Here is an 18,160-nt window from a genome sequence, read left to right on the forward strand (position 1 = left end):
TTTGTTTCAATGATAATGAAACTGAATTTATCAGTACAAAAACTGTAGTGTCATCTTTGGGCTTTGTTGAAACAGGTGCAGACCAGAACAAGGCCTTGCATAATCGGCGACAACTCGTCCCGAATTTCACGTAACAAAGCCGCTCTGCGGAATAAATTGCTGAAGAACGCCAAGTCGATTCAACGGAATCGCTGTCGAAGTGACAACATCGCCGCGGTAATCGAGAGTGTCGTGAGGAAGTGTCATGAGACTGAGAAGAAATCGGATAGCGATGTCGACAAAACTGCCGAAACTGAGAACGAGGATAAGAAAGATGCCAAAGAGATGAACGAAGGTTCGTCGAAGGCAACCAGCAAGGCTTTGGATCAGAATGATAGAACTGTTCGACCGAGAGTCGTTGGACGACCGAAGATTCTCGGCAAGAAGAGGAATGTGAAAAACCCACAACTTCAAAGCAAAAGTAGCAACAAGCTAGTGAAAGCAATGGGTAGGTTTGCGAAGTTTAAGAATGATACTACATCCGAGACGAAGGACGAAGGCGAGGAGACATCCTCCCCAAAGAGTATACCAAAGAACGCAAAGACGACGCTGAAAGCGATTGACAAAGATGACGTCAATGCCGATAGCAAAAAGATATCAACGATTTCTGGAGTAAAAAATAAAAACAAATTGACGCAAAACATACTGAAGAGAAAGCGTCCTGTGGATCCAGTGGCATCCTTGAATGCTTCCATCAAGGCAAAATCACAGTTACGAACGCAAGATGGTAAGTTCGCTCGCAATCCAAACAAGAATTTGCCAGCGAAATCGTCTGAAGAGAAAATAGACAATGGAAAATACAAGACTAACTGGATCGAAATTAAGCCCAAGTTGAAAGCGGCGCAGAAGTTGAAAAAGATTGGGGTCCAGTTGCCACGAAGAATTACTCGGCTATCGTCAGATAGCGACAAGATGCCGACTTTGGAACCAGTCGTACAGATCGTTTCCTCCAACGAGGAATATGCCGATAAGTCGGCGAACGATTTACCTATCTTGTCGCCAGTAACGTCGTCGGGTTCTCTTCAGGATCAAAAGGCATCTCGAATTTCCATAAAGTGCATTTTAAAGGAAAAAGAGGAAAATGTTGAGGCTAATGCCGATCTCGAGACTATCCCTGAAAAAAGAAAAAGGGGGCAGAAATCAACGAGAGGAAGAAAGCCAAAGGAAGAAATGAAAGACATGACGAAGCGGAAGAAGACTAATACAGTTGAAGAAAACAATACTTCCAAAAATAACGTAGTAGTGTTAAAAGATGATAGAACGAAAGGCAGGAAGAGTTTACCGGTTTTAAATGCTAATAACGGTGAAAATAGCAAGGAAGAAACATCGAAGAAAGAGGCAATTGCCAAAAAAGATTCTAAACCTAAAAAGGAAGAAGCGATGAAGGAAACTCGAAGCAACTCGAAAACCAGAGTAAATAAGGATTTCGTGAAACTGACAGACATCCCATTCGAGGTGAAGAAACTATTGTATTCGGCTCAATGTATCCTCGACAAGGATGATCTCTTGAGCACATTAGAGCTCGCATCTAACGACTCGAAACGCAACCTGAGGCAATTGGCACCAAGATCGAAAGTGCTTCAAGTGAGTGATAAGAAACCGCGAGAACTCGATGACGAATCAGACGGCTCGAAAGATACGAGTAAGAAAGAGAAAATTGAAGTGATTAAAAAATCATCCAGAAAAAACATTGAGAAGAAGGGTGACGATAAGATAGCAAAAATGAGTCTAGAGAAGGATTCGACTAGCAACGCGATTGCCAATGTAGCGCAAAATGAAAGAAATCAACAAGGTAAAAGAGACAGAGCAGTGAAAACAAAGGAAATTAATATTGATAATCCCGATATGAAAAGTAAAATTGACGGCAGACAAACGAGAGGATCAGTGAGCGACGTCAAGAGCGAGCCTTTCTTAGAAATTGCAAATGATAGCCTTCGAAAAGGCAGATCTTTGCTGGGGAAACGTCGTAGTCGTAACAGATCGCTCGACAAAGATGAAGAAACTAACTTGCGTACATCCAAAGCACAGAGTAGCAGTGAAAATGCCTCGTCGAGCGGAAAGGAAACTGAGAAAGAGCTTGGGGAAGTTATCGATAAAATTTCTAAGAAGGAAATTGAAGGTGAGAGTGATAAAAACTCCGATGATCGCTTAGATTCGACAGTAGTGAATATCAATTTAAGTCACTTACAATCGGAGACGAGTAACTTGTCCATTGACAGTGGTAAGGAAAACTCTTTGGAAACATCTGTGAACGTTCACAGTAAATTAAAGGTAGGGAGACCCAAGAAGTCGTGGGGCGCGCGTCGCGAGAAATCGTTGAGAAAGAGATCCTTAAACAATGTCATTGGTATTCTGACGGAGGGCATGAATATCCCTATGGAGGCGCAGCAGAACGTGCAAGTGCTCACGGTTCAGACTAGCTTGGACAATCCGGATAGGCTGGCGCGAAACGGAAGCGCCCAACAACCAAGCGGTGGCGAGGGCAACGTGAAATCCGCGGAGAACGAAGCTGTTACGGCGACGAGTACGACCGATAACTCTCATGTAGACGATGAGAAGAATGCTTGTTCTGATGAAGCGCAACTTGAGAACGTCTTCGCCGATGGAAAAGTCGACGTATCGGTGAAAGTTACAACTGTTAAGGCGTGTTCGCCAGCCAACGACATTATCCTCGATCTATCTAGAAGAAAACCCAAGGGTAAAGGCTCTTTCTTAGAGAAAATTGTGTCGAAGATAGCCAAGCAGAAAGACGCTTTGCTAGAAGGTGAGGTAGGTTCTTTGCTTGACACTGCGGCCGATGAGTTGACTAGCATTCTCGATGAGGTCGGACCCACCTTGATTGATAACACGGAGAATACAAATTCCGACGAGGCAAACCATGCCTCAAAGAACGATAAAAGTATGACAGTTACATCCACTGATAAAGAATTGCCGGTAATTGTCGAACCTGAAATACAAGCATTGGAAAACGAGAAAACCAATGTTGAGAGCGCGATTTCCAAATGTTCAACGGATTCTTTGGAGATGTCAGACGATCTCGAAGAAAACTTGGCAACAAAAACTGAAATTCAAAGTGAGAATCAAATTAAAGCGGATAATGTTTCAGACGTTGAGATGAAGAATGACGATGACTTGCACAGAAAAGTGAGTTCTGTTGAAGAAAATGTTGAATCTTGCGAAAATAAATCGATGATAAATAAAGAACCAGTTATTCCGATAAAAATTTCAAATGATCCTGTATCATTAACCGATATTTCAATTTCTGGTTCGTTAATTATGACACAAAAAGAAAATTTAGAAAAACCTGAAAGAAAGAAAGGCGTTACGAAATCCAGGAGAAAATCCAATAAAAGATCACTGGACGCAAGATCTAAGAAAAATAAGAAAAGATCACTAGAAATCGTTGAAGATCGCACAGAAGAAAATGCACAGAAGAAACTTGGAATGAATGACACGTTTAAGGCCGATATTGGAAATGAGTTTTCAAAGAAAGACGATAGTGTGGAGACTTCAAACGGAGATATCGAAGTCAGAAAGTCGGAGCTGCTTCAACACAATGAAAGCGAAATTATCAAGGACGATTTAAAGCCAACAAATTTAGAAAAGAATCTAACGAAAGCTGATAATGAATTAAATCTAGAAAAATTCACCGATTTTTCAGAAATCACTTGTGAAAATGCGAAATTAATAGCGAGCCTTGAAAAATCCCTTGACAAAATAACTTCCGACGAAGATACTGTTACCAATGACCGGTCGATAGAATCAATCGAGAAAAGCACTGATTTTTCGATATTATCTTCAGAAAAAAGTGTTGAGTGTAAAAAATCTGTAAGTAGAAATAAAAAAAAGAATCAAGTTAATTCGAACGGATCTTCATCTAGGCGTAAATCGAAGAGAAAATCGAAATCTGTCTTATCAATAACTCCTTCGATGTACGCTACTATAAACATCCTCCAAACTTCTGTAGACTCTATGGATGAAACAGAGGAGATACCATCTTCGTCGTCCATTGCGAGAGAATCTTTAGAATCAACTAATATACAATCGATAAAAATTGGGACCACTAGCGATTCAGACGTTCCTTTGGAAAATTTCTTGCATTCAGTAGAAATAGTGCCTGAGAAACCTAAAGAGACACAAAATACAGACTTAAAAAATTCAAGTCTTGTTAATTCGATACCTTCAAAAACAACGGAGAAACATGGTGCGAAAAAGAAGTCATTGGCTGAGGAGCATCTGAAACTACCGGAAGACAAGTCTGCTAAAGTTGTTTTGAAACTCACTGATGAATTCAGCATCGCAGATACTAACGAGCGATTATCTGTTAGTTTAGAGCATTTCAAAATACCGGAAGTGAAGGATCTACCGCAGAGTGCGAAGAAACGAGGCCTGAAGAAGAAGTCGCAGCCCGAGGACGATCGCTGGAACAGCGGAAGCGTTTCCGAAGCATCTCGGACGAATGAGAAACCCACAGAGATCGACGAGATATCTAACTCGATCGAAGAGAAAGTCGAGGAACAAAAAGAAATAGAGAAACGTGTTACTGAAGAACAATCGAGTACGAAGAAGCTCGGAAGATCGAGTTCTTCAGGGTCAATAGGTCTCGCTCCATCTCTACCCAAGACAAGATCTATGTTCAAGAGAAAAACACAGCTGTCAAACGAAGACCTTGCTGATTCCAGCATTCGAAATCAGAGTGCCGAAAGCATGGACGACTTGTCCGAGAGCTCGTGCGTCAGCGAGTCCAGTTACTTTAGGAAGAAGCGATTCGCGAAGAAAAAAAGGAAAGAGGAGACGGTAGTTGACAGCACCCGAACCGATGCTTCTCTGACAGATTCGATAATCCTGAAGAGTAGTAAGCAAAATCTGAAAAGGAAAACGAGTAAGACCAAATCATTGCTCGATGAGCACCTTGATTTGTCTGACGTGGATGACATTGACATTCCAATGGACATCCAAGCTTCATTAGAAAATATAGAAGCCTTGGAAAAGATTGAACGAGAATTTGAATTCACTGAAAAATCTTTGGATCCACAAAACGAAGACACAGACAAACCAACGGATGATACAGAGAACAAAGATTCGCACGCCACTTTAGAACGACCAGCATCTAATAATCATGATTCTTCGGATAATCCGGTTACCCCGAAGAAACGCGCGGCTGGCAACTTTGTGGTAGTGCACACAAAAACCGGTGAGATCTTGATCGTGGAGAAGAGGAAGAAGCTAACGAAGGAGGCGGCGAGGTTTTTCTGCGACGTATGCGCTACAAGCTTCACTCGCAAGAGCTCTCTAAAGAAACATACGTTGTCACAGTCGCATTTATCACAGTTGACAAAATCCACCAAAGACAAAATCGAGTCTGTTAACAGCAACACGTTCGAGAATATTGAAGAAGATGACAACGAATGGAAGAATAATCAAGAGAATGATCAACAGACGAAGAATATTCCAGAAGACGCTCGATCTCATGAAACCGATCGGAAGTCTTTGGAGCTAGACGAGAGCTTCGTTCCTTACGCAAATAGCACAGAATTAACGAAATCTCTTGTGGATCTCGGAACAAGGCAGATGTTGGAAGATAAACTGCTGGACGAAGAGATTTGCAAGATTACCGAGAACATGAGCCATGACGAATACGTTTTAACTGATCAAGTGACACCGGAAGATCCGATGTTATCATCAATGCCGATCAAAGCCATCCAAAAAAAACAGGAAGATTCAAGACAAGGCAAGAACAGTGACAAGAAGCGGAACAAGTCGAAGAAAAGGAATCTGGCGGAAGAACATTTACTCTTGGATTCTCCTAAATTAGAAAATTCTAAAATTGACTCGGACGAGCTTCCGAAACCAACCAACGATGTCATGCGAGTTTCCTCGCCATCTTGTGACCATTCTTCGACGGAGCAAATAATGGAAACGATAGAAAAGATCGGAGATATTTCTAAAGAATGTGTAGATAACGTTAAAACGAAGAATCGATCAGAATTAACTGTTAAATCTTTGAATGAAGAAACAACTTTGAGATCAATATGTGATATTGATGGGAAAACTGACCAGCAAACAGAATCCACAAGGACTACGAAGAAAACGCTAAGAAAAGTCTCTAAAGTTTATAACGAGGAAAAAGAAGAGACCTCAGCTTTAACTGAGACAAATCGTTTCAGTCTAAGACCCAGAAGAAGTAAAAACATTCAGCATTATGAGGAGTCTGATATTGAAGCTGATATATATTTTATGGATACTTCCATGGAGATTAACAGTGATGAGATAGAAGATAGCCGTGATGCGCAAAAGAGACAGAACGAAGTAAAAGAAGGAACCAACAGGGATGTCCTACAGGAAAATGTATATGTTGCCACTGATGATAAGAGACCCCAGGATGTAGAAGTCGCAAAATCGAAGACAGACTCAACGAACAGAACTAAAAAAAAGAAACGTGGAAGACCGAGACTTAAAGACCGAATTATTTCGAATTTCAATAACACTTCAGCTCCCGCGAACCTCGAAGTTAACGGAAATGATTCTGTCGCTACGAGCAATCTTAATGAATCAAAAATCGAGGATCAAAAATTAAATTTGCATACCAAAGAGCGTCTTGACAAAACCGACAAGCCGCCACATATTGATGCAAATGCCCAACCTCCTAAACGAAGTCGGGGCAGGCCTAGAAAAAATCCTGTATCCATTACAAATAATTCTTCAGTACAAGCAGATAATTCGAGTGCTTCCGAATCAACGAAATCAAATTACGATGAAGTGAAAGAAAAGGCAGACGTGATTAAATCATGTTCCAAAATGATTATCGAAGAAACCACATCGATCAGTTCTTTGATACCAAATGCGGAGTCTTCACCTGCCATTCAAGAGCATACTTTAGAATCAAATTTATCTGAAACGAAGAAAGATTTATTAAATACTGAAGATGTTCAAAGCACCGAGCTAAACATTTCCAAAGATCGATCGGCGCAGAGAATAGAACCTACGAGTATTGCAATAGACGACACCGTATTCGCAAGGAATTGCGAGAATATGCTTACCTCTAACATTCCATCAGAAAAAGTCGAAATATTGATGCCATTAGAAACAAACACATATGTTGACGATGCAAAATGTGTGCTAGAAGACAAACAAAATGATACAAATGTGAATGTTGTAGCACATCTAACGACCGAATCATCAGCCGAGCTTTCCTTACAAATTACCGAACAGATGTCGATTGATGATTTGAAATCAGCTGAATCAAAAGCAATCGAATTCGACAACAATGAAAGCTTCGAAATTCCAAAATCAACAGACATTTTAGAAGAGAAACAAACAAAGTCAAGAGAGGAAGTTCCCAATGCAAGAGTTTTATCGTTAGAAGATGAGGATAAAGCGTCAGCCGAAGACAATAAATCTCTTCTCATCACAAATTTCCACGAATCTCAAAAGGTAATAAATGATTCAGGGAATGATAGCACTTGTGATGAAAGGACGATTCGACTGGAATCCACTAAGAAATTATCCAGAAAGTCGACGAGTAAGGAACGAGAAACTGATCGCAAAAGATTGAAAACATCCAAGGATAAAAAGAAAAAAATCAAAGTCGCCGAACTGTCGAGTGACAGCGACAACGAGGATGACAGACTCGAATCTGCTGCTTCGAGTAAGAGTAAAATTGTAAAGAGTGTGTTCGGCCGAGTGTTTGGTGGTGAGAAAGCGGACAAGGTGAAGGAAGTATTGAACGATTGGGTATCACGGTCAGAAGACGACTCGGATATATCTAGAAGTGCTTTGGATGCGAGATCCTATCTGCGTGGACTAACAAAGTTCTCCGAGAATGGACACAAGAAAGAAAAGAAGTGCTACTTCGGTTCTGAAACAAAGAAGAATACTGAGCGACTACCCAAAAAGAAAGGAAACGAAAAGTGCAGCAGTGAGGTTCACGGGAAAGCGAAGAATCGAAAGAAGCGAGAGAAGGATACCGAATTGATATCTGAAGATCGTATGGGATTACCTATCAATCCGGCCAAGCGAAGATATAGAGAGAGCAAGATTAGAGCGGACGAAAAGATTCTAAGAGCTTTTGATGATGAGTTACTGACGATTTCGGACGAAGAGAACAAGATTAAGGAAATGAGCGATCAGATTAATAATGAATTGAACAATAAAGATAAGGAAACAAGTAGACACCATGAAAAAGACTCGAATAAGGAGCGAACGAAGAATAAGAATTTGACTTCTGAGAATTGGGAGAGTCTTCGAGTCGAACACGCTCATGGAAAATCGAAAAATAGTTCCAATCATCGTAAGAAACAGGATGCTAAGGAGCGTTCTTCATCACCATCGCAGTCCGAGTCCGAATACAAATGGAGGGAGAGCAAGACCAAAGCCGGCGAGAGGATCTGGAGAGCCTTCGACAACGAGATTTCATCGTGCCTTTCCAACGATCAGGATCTTAACGAATTTCATGAAATTTCTAAGGAGCAGCAGATCGAGTTCTACGAACTTGAAGACCTGAATCGTTCAGATAATTCGAAGAGTGTCAAACAAAAAGATGACGATGCTTGGAAAAACGTCAGTTCGATAGATCACGAACAGAGTGTAGTGCACAGTGGTTGCGGGAGGTCCAGAAAAAACTCGAACAGTCGCAAGAAACAAGATTTCAGTCTGATTAAAATAAATAAGACAAAAACGAACAAAAGGATTTCGAAGGATTACGAGTCATCAATTTCTTCGAGAGATCGAGAAACGAAAAGCGAAATGCAAAATGTTCAAACGATACTATCGAAAAATGAATCAAGGAATCGATCGAAAACTTTGATTAAAGATAGCTCTTATGAGTTCTTCTATGGCGATTCAGTTGTTTCGAAACATATGAATAAAGACCAAGATAATTTGCTGACACATTTGGATCGGTCAACAAGTTCTAGGAAAAACAAAAAAAGGATTGTTAATGAAGATTGGAAACATTCAGCGAGAAACCTAAAATTTGATCTGGACGATGATCAGCCGACTGAGAAAGAAATTGGACAAAAGGAAGAGGAATCTACAATAGCATCGTGTAGTTGCAGCAGTTTAGCAGCCGAAGAACCAATAATGAAGAATCAATTGGTCGATCTCGATGGAAGTTCTCAAATGAATCGAAAGTCTGATGACAATGATAACGACAACGAGGAGGATGACGACAGCGATTTCGAGCGACGAAGAATGTCACCATTCTACGCTCGCGAGACTCCTGATAACTCCATAGAAAGCAGCTCCGAGGAAGAGGAGGAGGAGGAAGAAGATGACGAAGAAGAGGAAGAAGAAGAGGAACGCGTAACGTACGAGGATAATTCCAGAAAAACAAATCCTAGCGAATTTTCTGGAGAGAAGATCATAATCAGGTCGCCGTCTTCGGGTCACAGATCGGATGTGGTAACGATTGCACCCACAGATGCGATGGAGGACAATGCTTTAGACGTACCGAGAGAGATCGAGTCAACAACGGAACCGCGGCAAGGTAAAATCCTTAATTTCGATGAGGAGCTCTTCGTAGAATGTTGCTCGAGATTGAAAGCTACGAGCGAGAACGAGTTGAGAGGTGCGAAGAAGATTAAACTCGACCACACCGAATCATATCATAGACGAGATGATCAATCGCAAGGATTCAGAGTCAATAGAGATCGATGGAGAGACGTGGAGAGTCAAAACAGTCTCGGTAGTCTTCTGGAGTCGGTGAATCAAGTGAGTATTATATATTAGACATTTTTCTGCTTGAATAATTTATTAATATACAGGATATTTCCTCTTGATCATCTAAAATCTCTGTTGTTTTTAATGATACGAGAAAATACCAAAAGAGAAAGTTGTTCGATTCGAAGGAGCACATATTATGAAGAGCAAAAATTTTTCAAGATATATTTTTTTGAAACTTCAAGGTCACCTCCACTTTTTTAAATGGAATTGTATGATTTCTTTTACACAGTGTGATTCCTCTAATTATTCTGAATATAAAAGTATTAATCAAGTGATATAAAAAAACTAATAGCTCACGAAATATTTTATACCTTGTGGCATATATTGATATAAAATGTTAAATAATTCATTAACTATTAATTTTTTGATAATCGCATCTTAATACTTTTATGAACAGAATAATGAGATGAATCAATTGGTGGAAAGAAAACACATAGTTGCTTATTTAAAAAATTATCCATTTTGCATACATATTTTTTTAAAGCAACTATGTATTTTCTTTCCACCAATTGATTCATCTCATTATTCTGTTCATAAAAGTATTAAGGTACAATTATAAAAAAATTAATAGTTTACGAGTTATTTAATACTTTACGCCAATATGTGCCAGAATTATAAGGTAGGTATAAAATATCTCGTAAACTATTGGTTTTTTTATGTCACTACCTTAATACTTTTATATTCAGAATAATTAGAGGAATCATATTGTATAAAACAATCATACAATTCCATTTTAAAAAGTGGAGGTGACTTGAAGTCTCAAAAAATATGAGAAAAATGACCTTGAGAAAAATTTTTTGCTTATTATAATATGTGCCCCTTCGAATCGAACAACTTTCTCTTTTGGTATTTTCTGGTATCATTAAAAACAACGGAGATATTTTAGATGATCAAGTTAGAGGAAACACCTTGTATAATTAATAAATCGTTAATGAGTTAGTTATTCTGTATACAAGACAAATGTAGTGTTTTTTATTTAATTCATTTAGTGATGTGTGAATTAAATAAATATAAATTTTTTAATGATAAAAAAAAATTAATCAACGATAAATTATGTAAAATTATGATTATATATTTATTTAATAGATTAAGTGAAATCTTTTGTTATTAAATTGACTTGATTAATTGGTGAAACACACCATTAATTTTAAGTTTTGAGTAAATAGAGTTATAAATTTTAAATACGCGCGCGCTTTGTATACGATTTACTAAAAATAATAATATATTATAAATATATATTCTATTATATATAAGTCATTTAGTCTTTTATACTGGTCTTTTAAGAATTAAAAACACAATTATAAAGAAAAGTAAACACGATGTAAGATATATGTTGCTTGGAAATTCTAGTTGCTCGGCGAAGAGATGTACAACAGCCATGACAAAAGTTATCGAACGCGCGGTAGCGAACGATCAAGTAGATCGGCCAGTCCAGATGCGTCGCGAATCGACAATCTTGGCTACGAGGATAGTTTGGACGTAGCTTTTGAGCACAATAACAAACTACGAGATAAGATCCAACAGCGCATGAGAGAGAGCGAGAATCTGATAGCCAGCACGTTCGGCCTGAAGATCAACGACAACGATCATCCCGATGATGACAAGCGAGACAGCGTTGGGAATTCTTATTCCTCGAGTATTCACGAACACGAGCAACTACCTACGTCGGTCGCGTCGAATAGAGAGCTGGAGTCCTCACCGGGTCACAAAAACAAGATGAATTCGACTCTAGGTGGTTTACACAAGGCACTATCCAACTTGTTGCACAGCAACGGCAAGCATGATCATAAGTGAGTATCTCGATACTCAAATCTATGCGTAATATTTATATTGTAAATATTTTTGTTGTATGTGATCGTATAGTGAATAATTTTGAGAAAACAAATTAATATTCTATTAACGTAATAGAAGTATATTACAATAATGAACTTTTCAGTTGGATGTGGATAAGTTTGATAAGTTTAATGAGGTTTCGAACTCAAGGAAGACGAAGGTTCTCCAAATTCATAAGTACTTCATGAAAATAAATTAACAAAATTTTCTTAGCCAGCTGTCGTTTGTAAACTTAGTCATATCGAATTCTTGTTTCTTTGCTAAGTACAATTTTGATTTGTTTTCTTAACATGTTCACAAAAGACTTTATAAAAGTGCATTATCCTATTTTTATGATGCTATATACAGATGTTAATATTTTAATATGTTTCTCTAAAATTCCGTCTTGATGTAAACGTCGAACTTCGATGATTAAAAATATTTTGCAGGATGGTTCACGTCAAAGCGTATTTTTCAGTTTCGCGTCGGTTCGACACCTGTTGATTGCTCGTTTATCTGCTTGCGTGGTTCATACGTTTTGTTTTCATCCGATTCTTTGATTACGCTAAACTACATGTAGCGTATGATTGGCGCATACCGGTCAGTCATTTTTTTCCCTGAAAAAATAATCTTTGTGACTCATGATTGTTGCATCGGGTGATTGTCTCTCCAAGGACAAAAATCGAGCTTTATCGTGCAATATTCTGTAAACTATACCGCACAATATCTGGCGAACGTTATACCCTCTGTCTTCTTCACTTGGGCTGAAATTATTCGAGCTTGATGCTCGATTTTCACTAAAGATGGTCGAGAGACCATCGTCGAACGATGCCCATTCGTTCGCGTTGCGTATTGATCCGCTTTCGTCACTCCACCCTGTACGATGAACGATCTCTCCCTTAACAACACCAACATATAGCGCCTTGCGATACATTGAATTTAGTATATAACACGTAGAGCACAGCAAGCACATATCATATGTACTCCATGTTTATTATCCTTCTAATTTATTTACTATCAAATATATTTTTCTGGAAATTTCTTTTGTTTAAAAAAAGGAAAATATCTGTAAATACACTTTCCCTATAATTTCCAGAAATAGAATTAAGAGATATTTCCACAATAATATTGATTAATTTAGATTCCATAATTTATATTGACTCCAAAAGAAGAAATTTAATAGAATTAAAAAATCAAGTAAACAATAAATTGAAAGGCTCGTTAATTTCAAAATAATTTCTATCAAAAAGGCTAAGAGCCGCTGGTTGTTCGTTGCGAGATATTCAAACTAAATGTAAATAAATGATTTTTGCTTTTATTATTAAATCATATAAATTTTTTTTACAAAAAGAAACAGACCTTTAAATTGAATTTTTTAATAGTACAAGATAGCCCCAATTAATTATAACTACTTTGAATTATAATCATGTGGAATAATGGCCGGAATCTTGCACAATTTGACCACACTAATTTCAATTTGAGAATCAACTGACCAGTGCTCTTAGCATTATGAGTGTATTACAAAAGTGGACACATAGAAAACAGCAGAAGAAAAGTCGAAAAAGATTGATACCACCGACGTTATTAGAGTAAAAAAATCTATAACAGTGCACAATCGTTTACCTACATACTTTATTTCGACGCTCAATTTTTTAATTTGTAATTTATTAATTCGGTTTTAACTAATTTACGACAACATTGGGAATGACCCGATAGGAGTCGAAACGTCTGTTTCTTTTTGTAAAATTATATGATTTAATAATAAAAGCAAAAATCATTTATTTACATTTAGTTTGAATATTTCGCAACGAACAACCAGCGACGGTTCTTAGCCCTTTTGTATAGAAATTATTTTAAAAAATCAAGGAATGATATTCATTATGTATGTCATATATAAGATTTATTACAGTAACATATTTGCTTTATGTGGGCTACGTACGAATTAAACAATTTCATATAATTTATTATCGTTAGTGATGAAATTTTCTCTATTTGCTATATTCGACTTCATTCTTTGCGGTAATTACCCGAATAACAATGAATTTCCATTAATTATTAATGAGTCCATTATTAAATCTACAATTACTCTATAAAACTGTTTACAAAAGTATTTTTCAATTATATGTTTTAACCGATATACAGTTGACTGAAAAATACTGTTATAAAATAATTTTTCGTTTGTTTCCTTCATTATCATAAAACTTGTACAATAAATCATCAAAAATGCAAGATCTTTTAATAGATATAATTACAGTCATCCATTTCCATCTTTTTTATACAATTAACCACACAATCACACCTTTAATAACGAATCTCGCTATCGATATCCGAACAATCATTTATTGCTTAATAAAGTTGTTATAAAAAGTTATTATAAAAATAAACCTATTTTATTTCGCAGCGGTTCCGCTCCGATGAAGCTGTTGGCGGAATTGGCTTGCGCTCGAGCTCCAACCTCCACGTTGCCGGAGGATACCATGAACAGTAACAAGAATCATCAATCGGTGAAAATGGTCACGGCAGCGGTCGCTGCAGCAGCTGCAGCGGCGGCTGCGGTAGAAGACAAGGACACTCCGACTTTCCCTAAGAAACCAATGAAGGACTCAACGATAACGTTGAAGAATTCGCCAACAAAGAAGACGAGGAACCCTATCAAGGAGCTGTTTGAACGCAAGAAGGAGATAAATGATAGAAAGCAACAGGAACGCTCGAAGGCTGCTTTCGTTGAATTAAACATGCAGAAGCAACGCAAGTCGAAGAAGAGCAAAAAGCAGCAGCAGCAGGGATTCCCGCTGATCCGTAGCAGCGAACACTAAGAAGAAACGTCGCGATTCTCTTGATCGGAAAGGGGAAACGGAGAGAATAAAGGATGTGTACGAATTTGATGAGGAGGAGAGCCAATTGGCGCCCACTCTGGGTAGCGTGATGTCTTATAGGAGCCAAATCGACAAAAGTTACGACACTAATTGGTCAAGAATAAAGAATACCGATGAAAATTTGGATATCGTCTTGCAAAACGGTAAGACGAATTATGTCGCGAATACTAAATTGGACGCTATAATCAACCGTAAATTCCAAGAGTTGGAGAAGTTTGCGCCAAAGACAAAAGGCGCCCTGAAGTCGTTCCAAAGCGAGGAACAGCAACAGCAGCAGCAACAAATTATTGAAGCAGTTACCGGACCAATGGACGAATTTGTGGAAAGAAAACAACGCATGAAACGGCCTATAGAACAGGGCATCAAGCAATCCGGCAAGATCAAGAAACGAGGTAAAAGCTCAAAGAAGCGAGTAAGAAACGCATGGTATGAGAACGACAGCTCAGACGAGTTCAGGACGGCTGCGAAAACGGAAGATGTTGGCGTTGGTATTTCAAAAAGTCAACGCTCGTGCTCGAAAGGCAAACAGAATCTCTTTGCGGAGTTATCGACGTCGTCCGAGAGCGAGTACGAACGTGACAACATCGATTATATGTTCGCGAGCGAGCAACGTTCGTCGAAATTGAAGAAGAGTTCGAAGAAACCGCTTGACGTCGACATCGACGAGAGGAATGATCAACGCATAGTCAATGAACCTGAATTCGACAATGAAGATCAAGTAGCAAGCGATTGGAATCAAGCAATGCAGGAAGATGCTATGAAGAACGATCACGACATCGCGAAATCAGAATCGGAAATGTCAGATCATTCTTTGGTGATAGATGAAAGAAAGATGATCGATGAGACGAGGAACAGCGATGACGACGCGGATAATCAGTACGAGAGAACGTTTGAGTTGGATGATTTGTATAGGGAAGATAGCTCGGACGAAGAGACAGAAGTCGAGGAAAACGAAGAGCCGATGATCGAAGAAGTGAAGAACAACAGACCTGAAAAGCAAACATTGGATGAAAACGCAACTTTGCAGACGAAACTTACTTCTACGATCACGAAAGACGATTGTGCGTCGGAAATGATTTCTTTGGAAGAAGCCTTAGATTTTCTAGATCGGCATGAGAATCTCGATCCGAAAACTGAGAATGTACGTGCAAAGAACAACATTGTCAACGGCACTATGGATGAAGCTTCTAACGACAGAATTGTTAATGAGGAAAAGGAGAATAAATGTTCGAGCCCTACAGAGATGCGAGATGAGAAGGAGGAACCAGATGACGATGTTCCGGCTTTGCCCGAGAAACTGTCCAGCAACGAGAAACCACAGAAAGAATCCGATCACAATCTCCCTCTTCATGTATTTCTCAGCAGAAAGGTACAAGAATCAAAGAAGAGGAAGCAACAGCAGTTAGATAAATTACGAGAAGAGCAAGAGAGACTACTCATGGATTTTCAGCCGACCAGAAGACAGAGAAAGTGTGCGATAGGTAAACAAGGTTTGCTAGCGGAAATAAGCAGCTCGGATGAGGAATCATATGTGAGAGATAACAGTAGGAAAGGTAGCGATCATGACAAATCGCGGAAGAAGAGGGAATTGAAGGAGAAAAGAAAAGAGAGGTACCTCGAGAAGAAGCATGAGCAGATGATTGCTAAAGAGCAGAAAGCGATCGAGGAAGAAATTCTGCGAGAGATTGGTAAGAAAAAAGAGAACCTCGCACAAAACGATAATGCTGAATTGTATACCGATGTTGTGGAAACAGTCGTCTTCGGACAAATCCAGAGAAAGAAACATCAGACGAAGGAGAAGCATAAGAAAAGTGGTGACGAGAGTATTGAGGAGAATGCAATGTATATTGATCAGTCTTTCCTTGATAGCTCAGAAGACAATCATAACAAATCAGATCGTGCTTTCTCCACTACGGAAAGTAACACAGAGAATGACCACTCATCAACTTCACCAAAGCGAAAGAAACTCGCGAAATCGCCAGCGAAGTCGAAGAAAGTTTCCAAACCAGAGAATGGAAAGATCCCGACGAGTAAGAGAAGCAAAGAGCCAACCGCGGAGAAATCCAAGAAGTCCGCAAGCAACAAGGATTCTAAGGAGCGCAGATCGTCCAGCGGAAAACGCGACTCCGACGATGAGGAGCTAAAGACCACCAAGTCATGGAACAAGGTTGAGGAAGGCGTCGGCGTTGCAATCGGTCGACATAAACGCACTGCTGCTCTTCAATTATACTATTGGTCCAGTTCGAGCGACGAGGAGGAGGCGCCAGAACCGATCCCGGCGCCCGAAGAAGAGGAGGACGATCGGCAGGAGCAGCACGGATGGATAGTAGGCGATTCCCACAAGAAGATGATCACGATGCTGGCGATGGAGAAACAGCTGAAGGAAAAACGACGTAGGAGCGAGGATGATTTCGAGCCTGGTAAGGCGAAGAGCAAGAAACATCGGAATAGCACCTCTTGATACGTGTTTCATGATTAAAATTCGATCGAACCTGCGCGATAGACGCAATGACACTACGTTATTCTGACAACATAAACTGTGAAAGCAAGAAAGTAAAGGCCAAAAGGATCTCCATGTTTGTCTTTAATAAGAATTTATTACGTTCTATATCTTCCACGGTAATTACTTGTGGCGGATCTGTTTAGGTAGATAAAAATACAATGGACAAGTGCGATCTACGATCAGAAAAGTATTTGTTCGATCTTTTTTCTTCTTTTCTTTGTTAGCGAATGTTGAACGAGTGGACGTGATTCAAGCGTAAAGAAGGAAGAAAGAAGATATAAAATGTACATAGTTGCTTGGCGTGTAGAGATTAGAGATTAGACGAGTATCCTCCCTCGTTGCAATCTAAGAATTATACACATGTATAAATATAAATTGAGCTCTTATAAATACCGGATGATATATAGACTGAATATGAGAAGTAGCAAAAAGTGAAGAGAGCACTCTTAGACAATACTAGGACGTTTGTAACGTTTAGTTGTACGTAGGGGAGTCTCCCACATGTGAAACAGATGAAGTGAAGAAATGGGGGGAATCAGTCACAGTCGCTTATTTAGGAAAGGACAACGTAAAACCGGGTCCAATCGAGTTTAGCGCTTGTATCAGCTTCTTTCGTGATTCGTAAAACGTATTTCTTCGTATTCTTGCATATTCTTACATGTTCGTACGTATTCTTACATATCGCAGTGAAATAAAAAAGAAAAACTTCTCACGGGGATAACGTTCGAGAATGAAAATACCGCGTTTAAGGGAGCTTAAGTCTCTCGCTAAAGAAAAGAGGTGAACCTTTCTTGATCTTTTGCACGTTATTTTTACGAACTTTCTAGATCTCAAGCTTATGCATACGTGGTCGGCTACTATGAAGCCACGCGAATTCGCGGAAAAACGGATGCTTTATTAATGCGTAAAACACGAAAATTATTTTTTTCCTTTCGTACTCTCCTCGTGCACATAGGACATAAGTATGTAGATTTTCATATATTACGAAAAAATGTTTTATATATACATATATATATATATATGCATATATATGTGTGTATAAGCAAGTGACAGAAAAAAAATGGTTATAGACTTTAAATGTAAATGTACTGCCATAATCATATGTATGTATATATATCATACTATATATTTATAATATATATATATAATTCGTATATTATATATGTAATATGATATATATAATATATATATAATTATATAATATATA

The 18,160-nt window shown here is 38.7% G+C and overlaps 1 protein-coding gene across 1 annotated transcript in view; it reads left to right on the forward strand.

Annotated features, from left to right (window-relative positions):
• The window catches only part of LOC108728959 (uncharacterized), a 60,572-nt gene extending 42,847 nt beyond the window's left edge, over positions 1-17,725 (forward strand). Inside the window, 4 exon segments of the mRNA XM_018457808.1 lie at positions 76-9,750; positions 11,113-11,552; positions 13,976-14,383; positions 14,385-17,725. Coding sequence (XP_018313310.1) covers positions 76-9,750; positions 11,113-11,552; positions 13,976-14,383; positions 14,385-16,911 — 13,050 coding nt within the window. The 3' untranslated portion in view covers positions 16,912-17,725.
• Positions 17,726-18,160: the final 435 nt, after the last annotated feature.

Source organism: Mycetomoellerius zeteki, unplaced genomic scaffold (assembly GCF_001594055.1).
Source record: "Mycetomoellerius zeteki isolate Tzet28-1 unplaced genomic scaffold, Tzet1.0 scaffold68, whole genome shotgun sequence".
NCBI lineage: Eukaryota > Metazoa > Arthropoda > Insecta > Hymenoptera > Formicidae > Mycetomoellerius > Mycetomoellerius zeteki.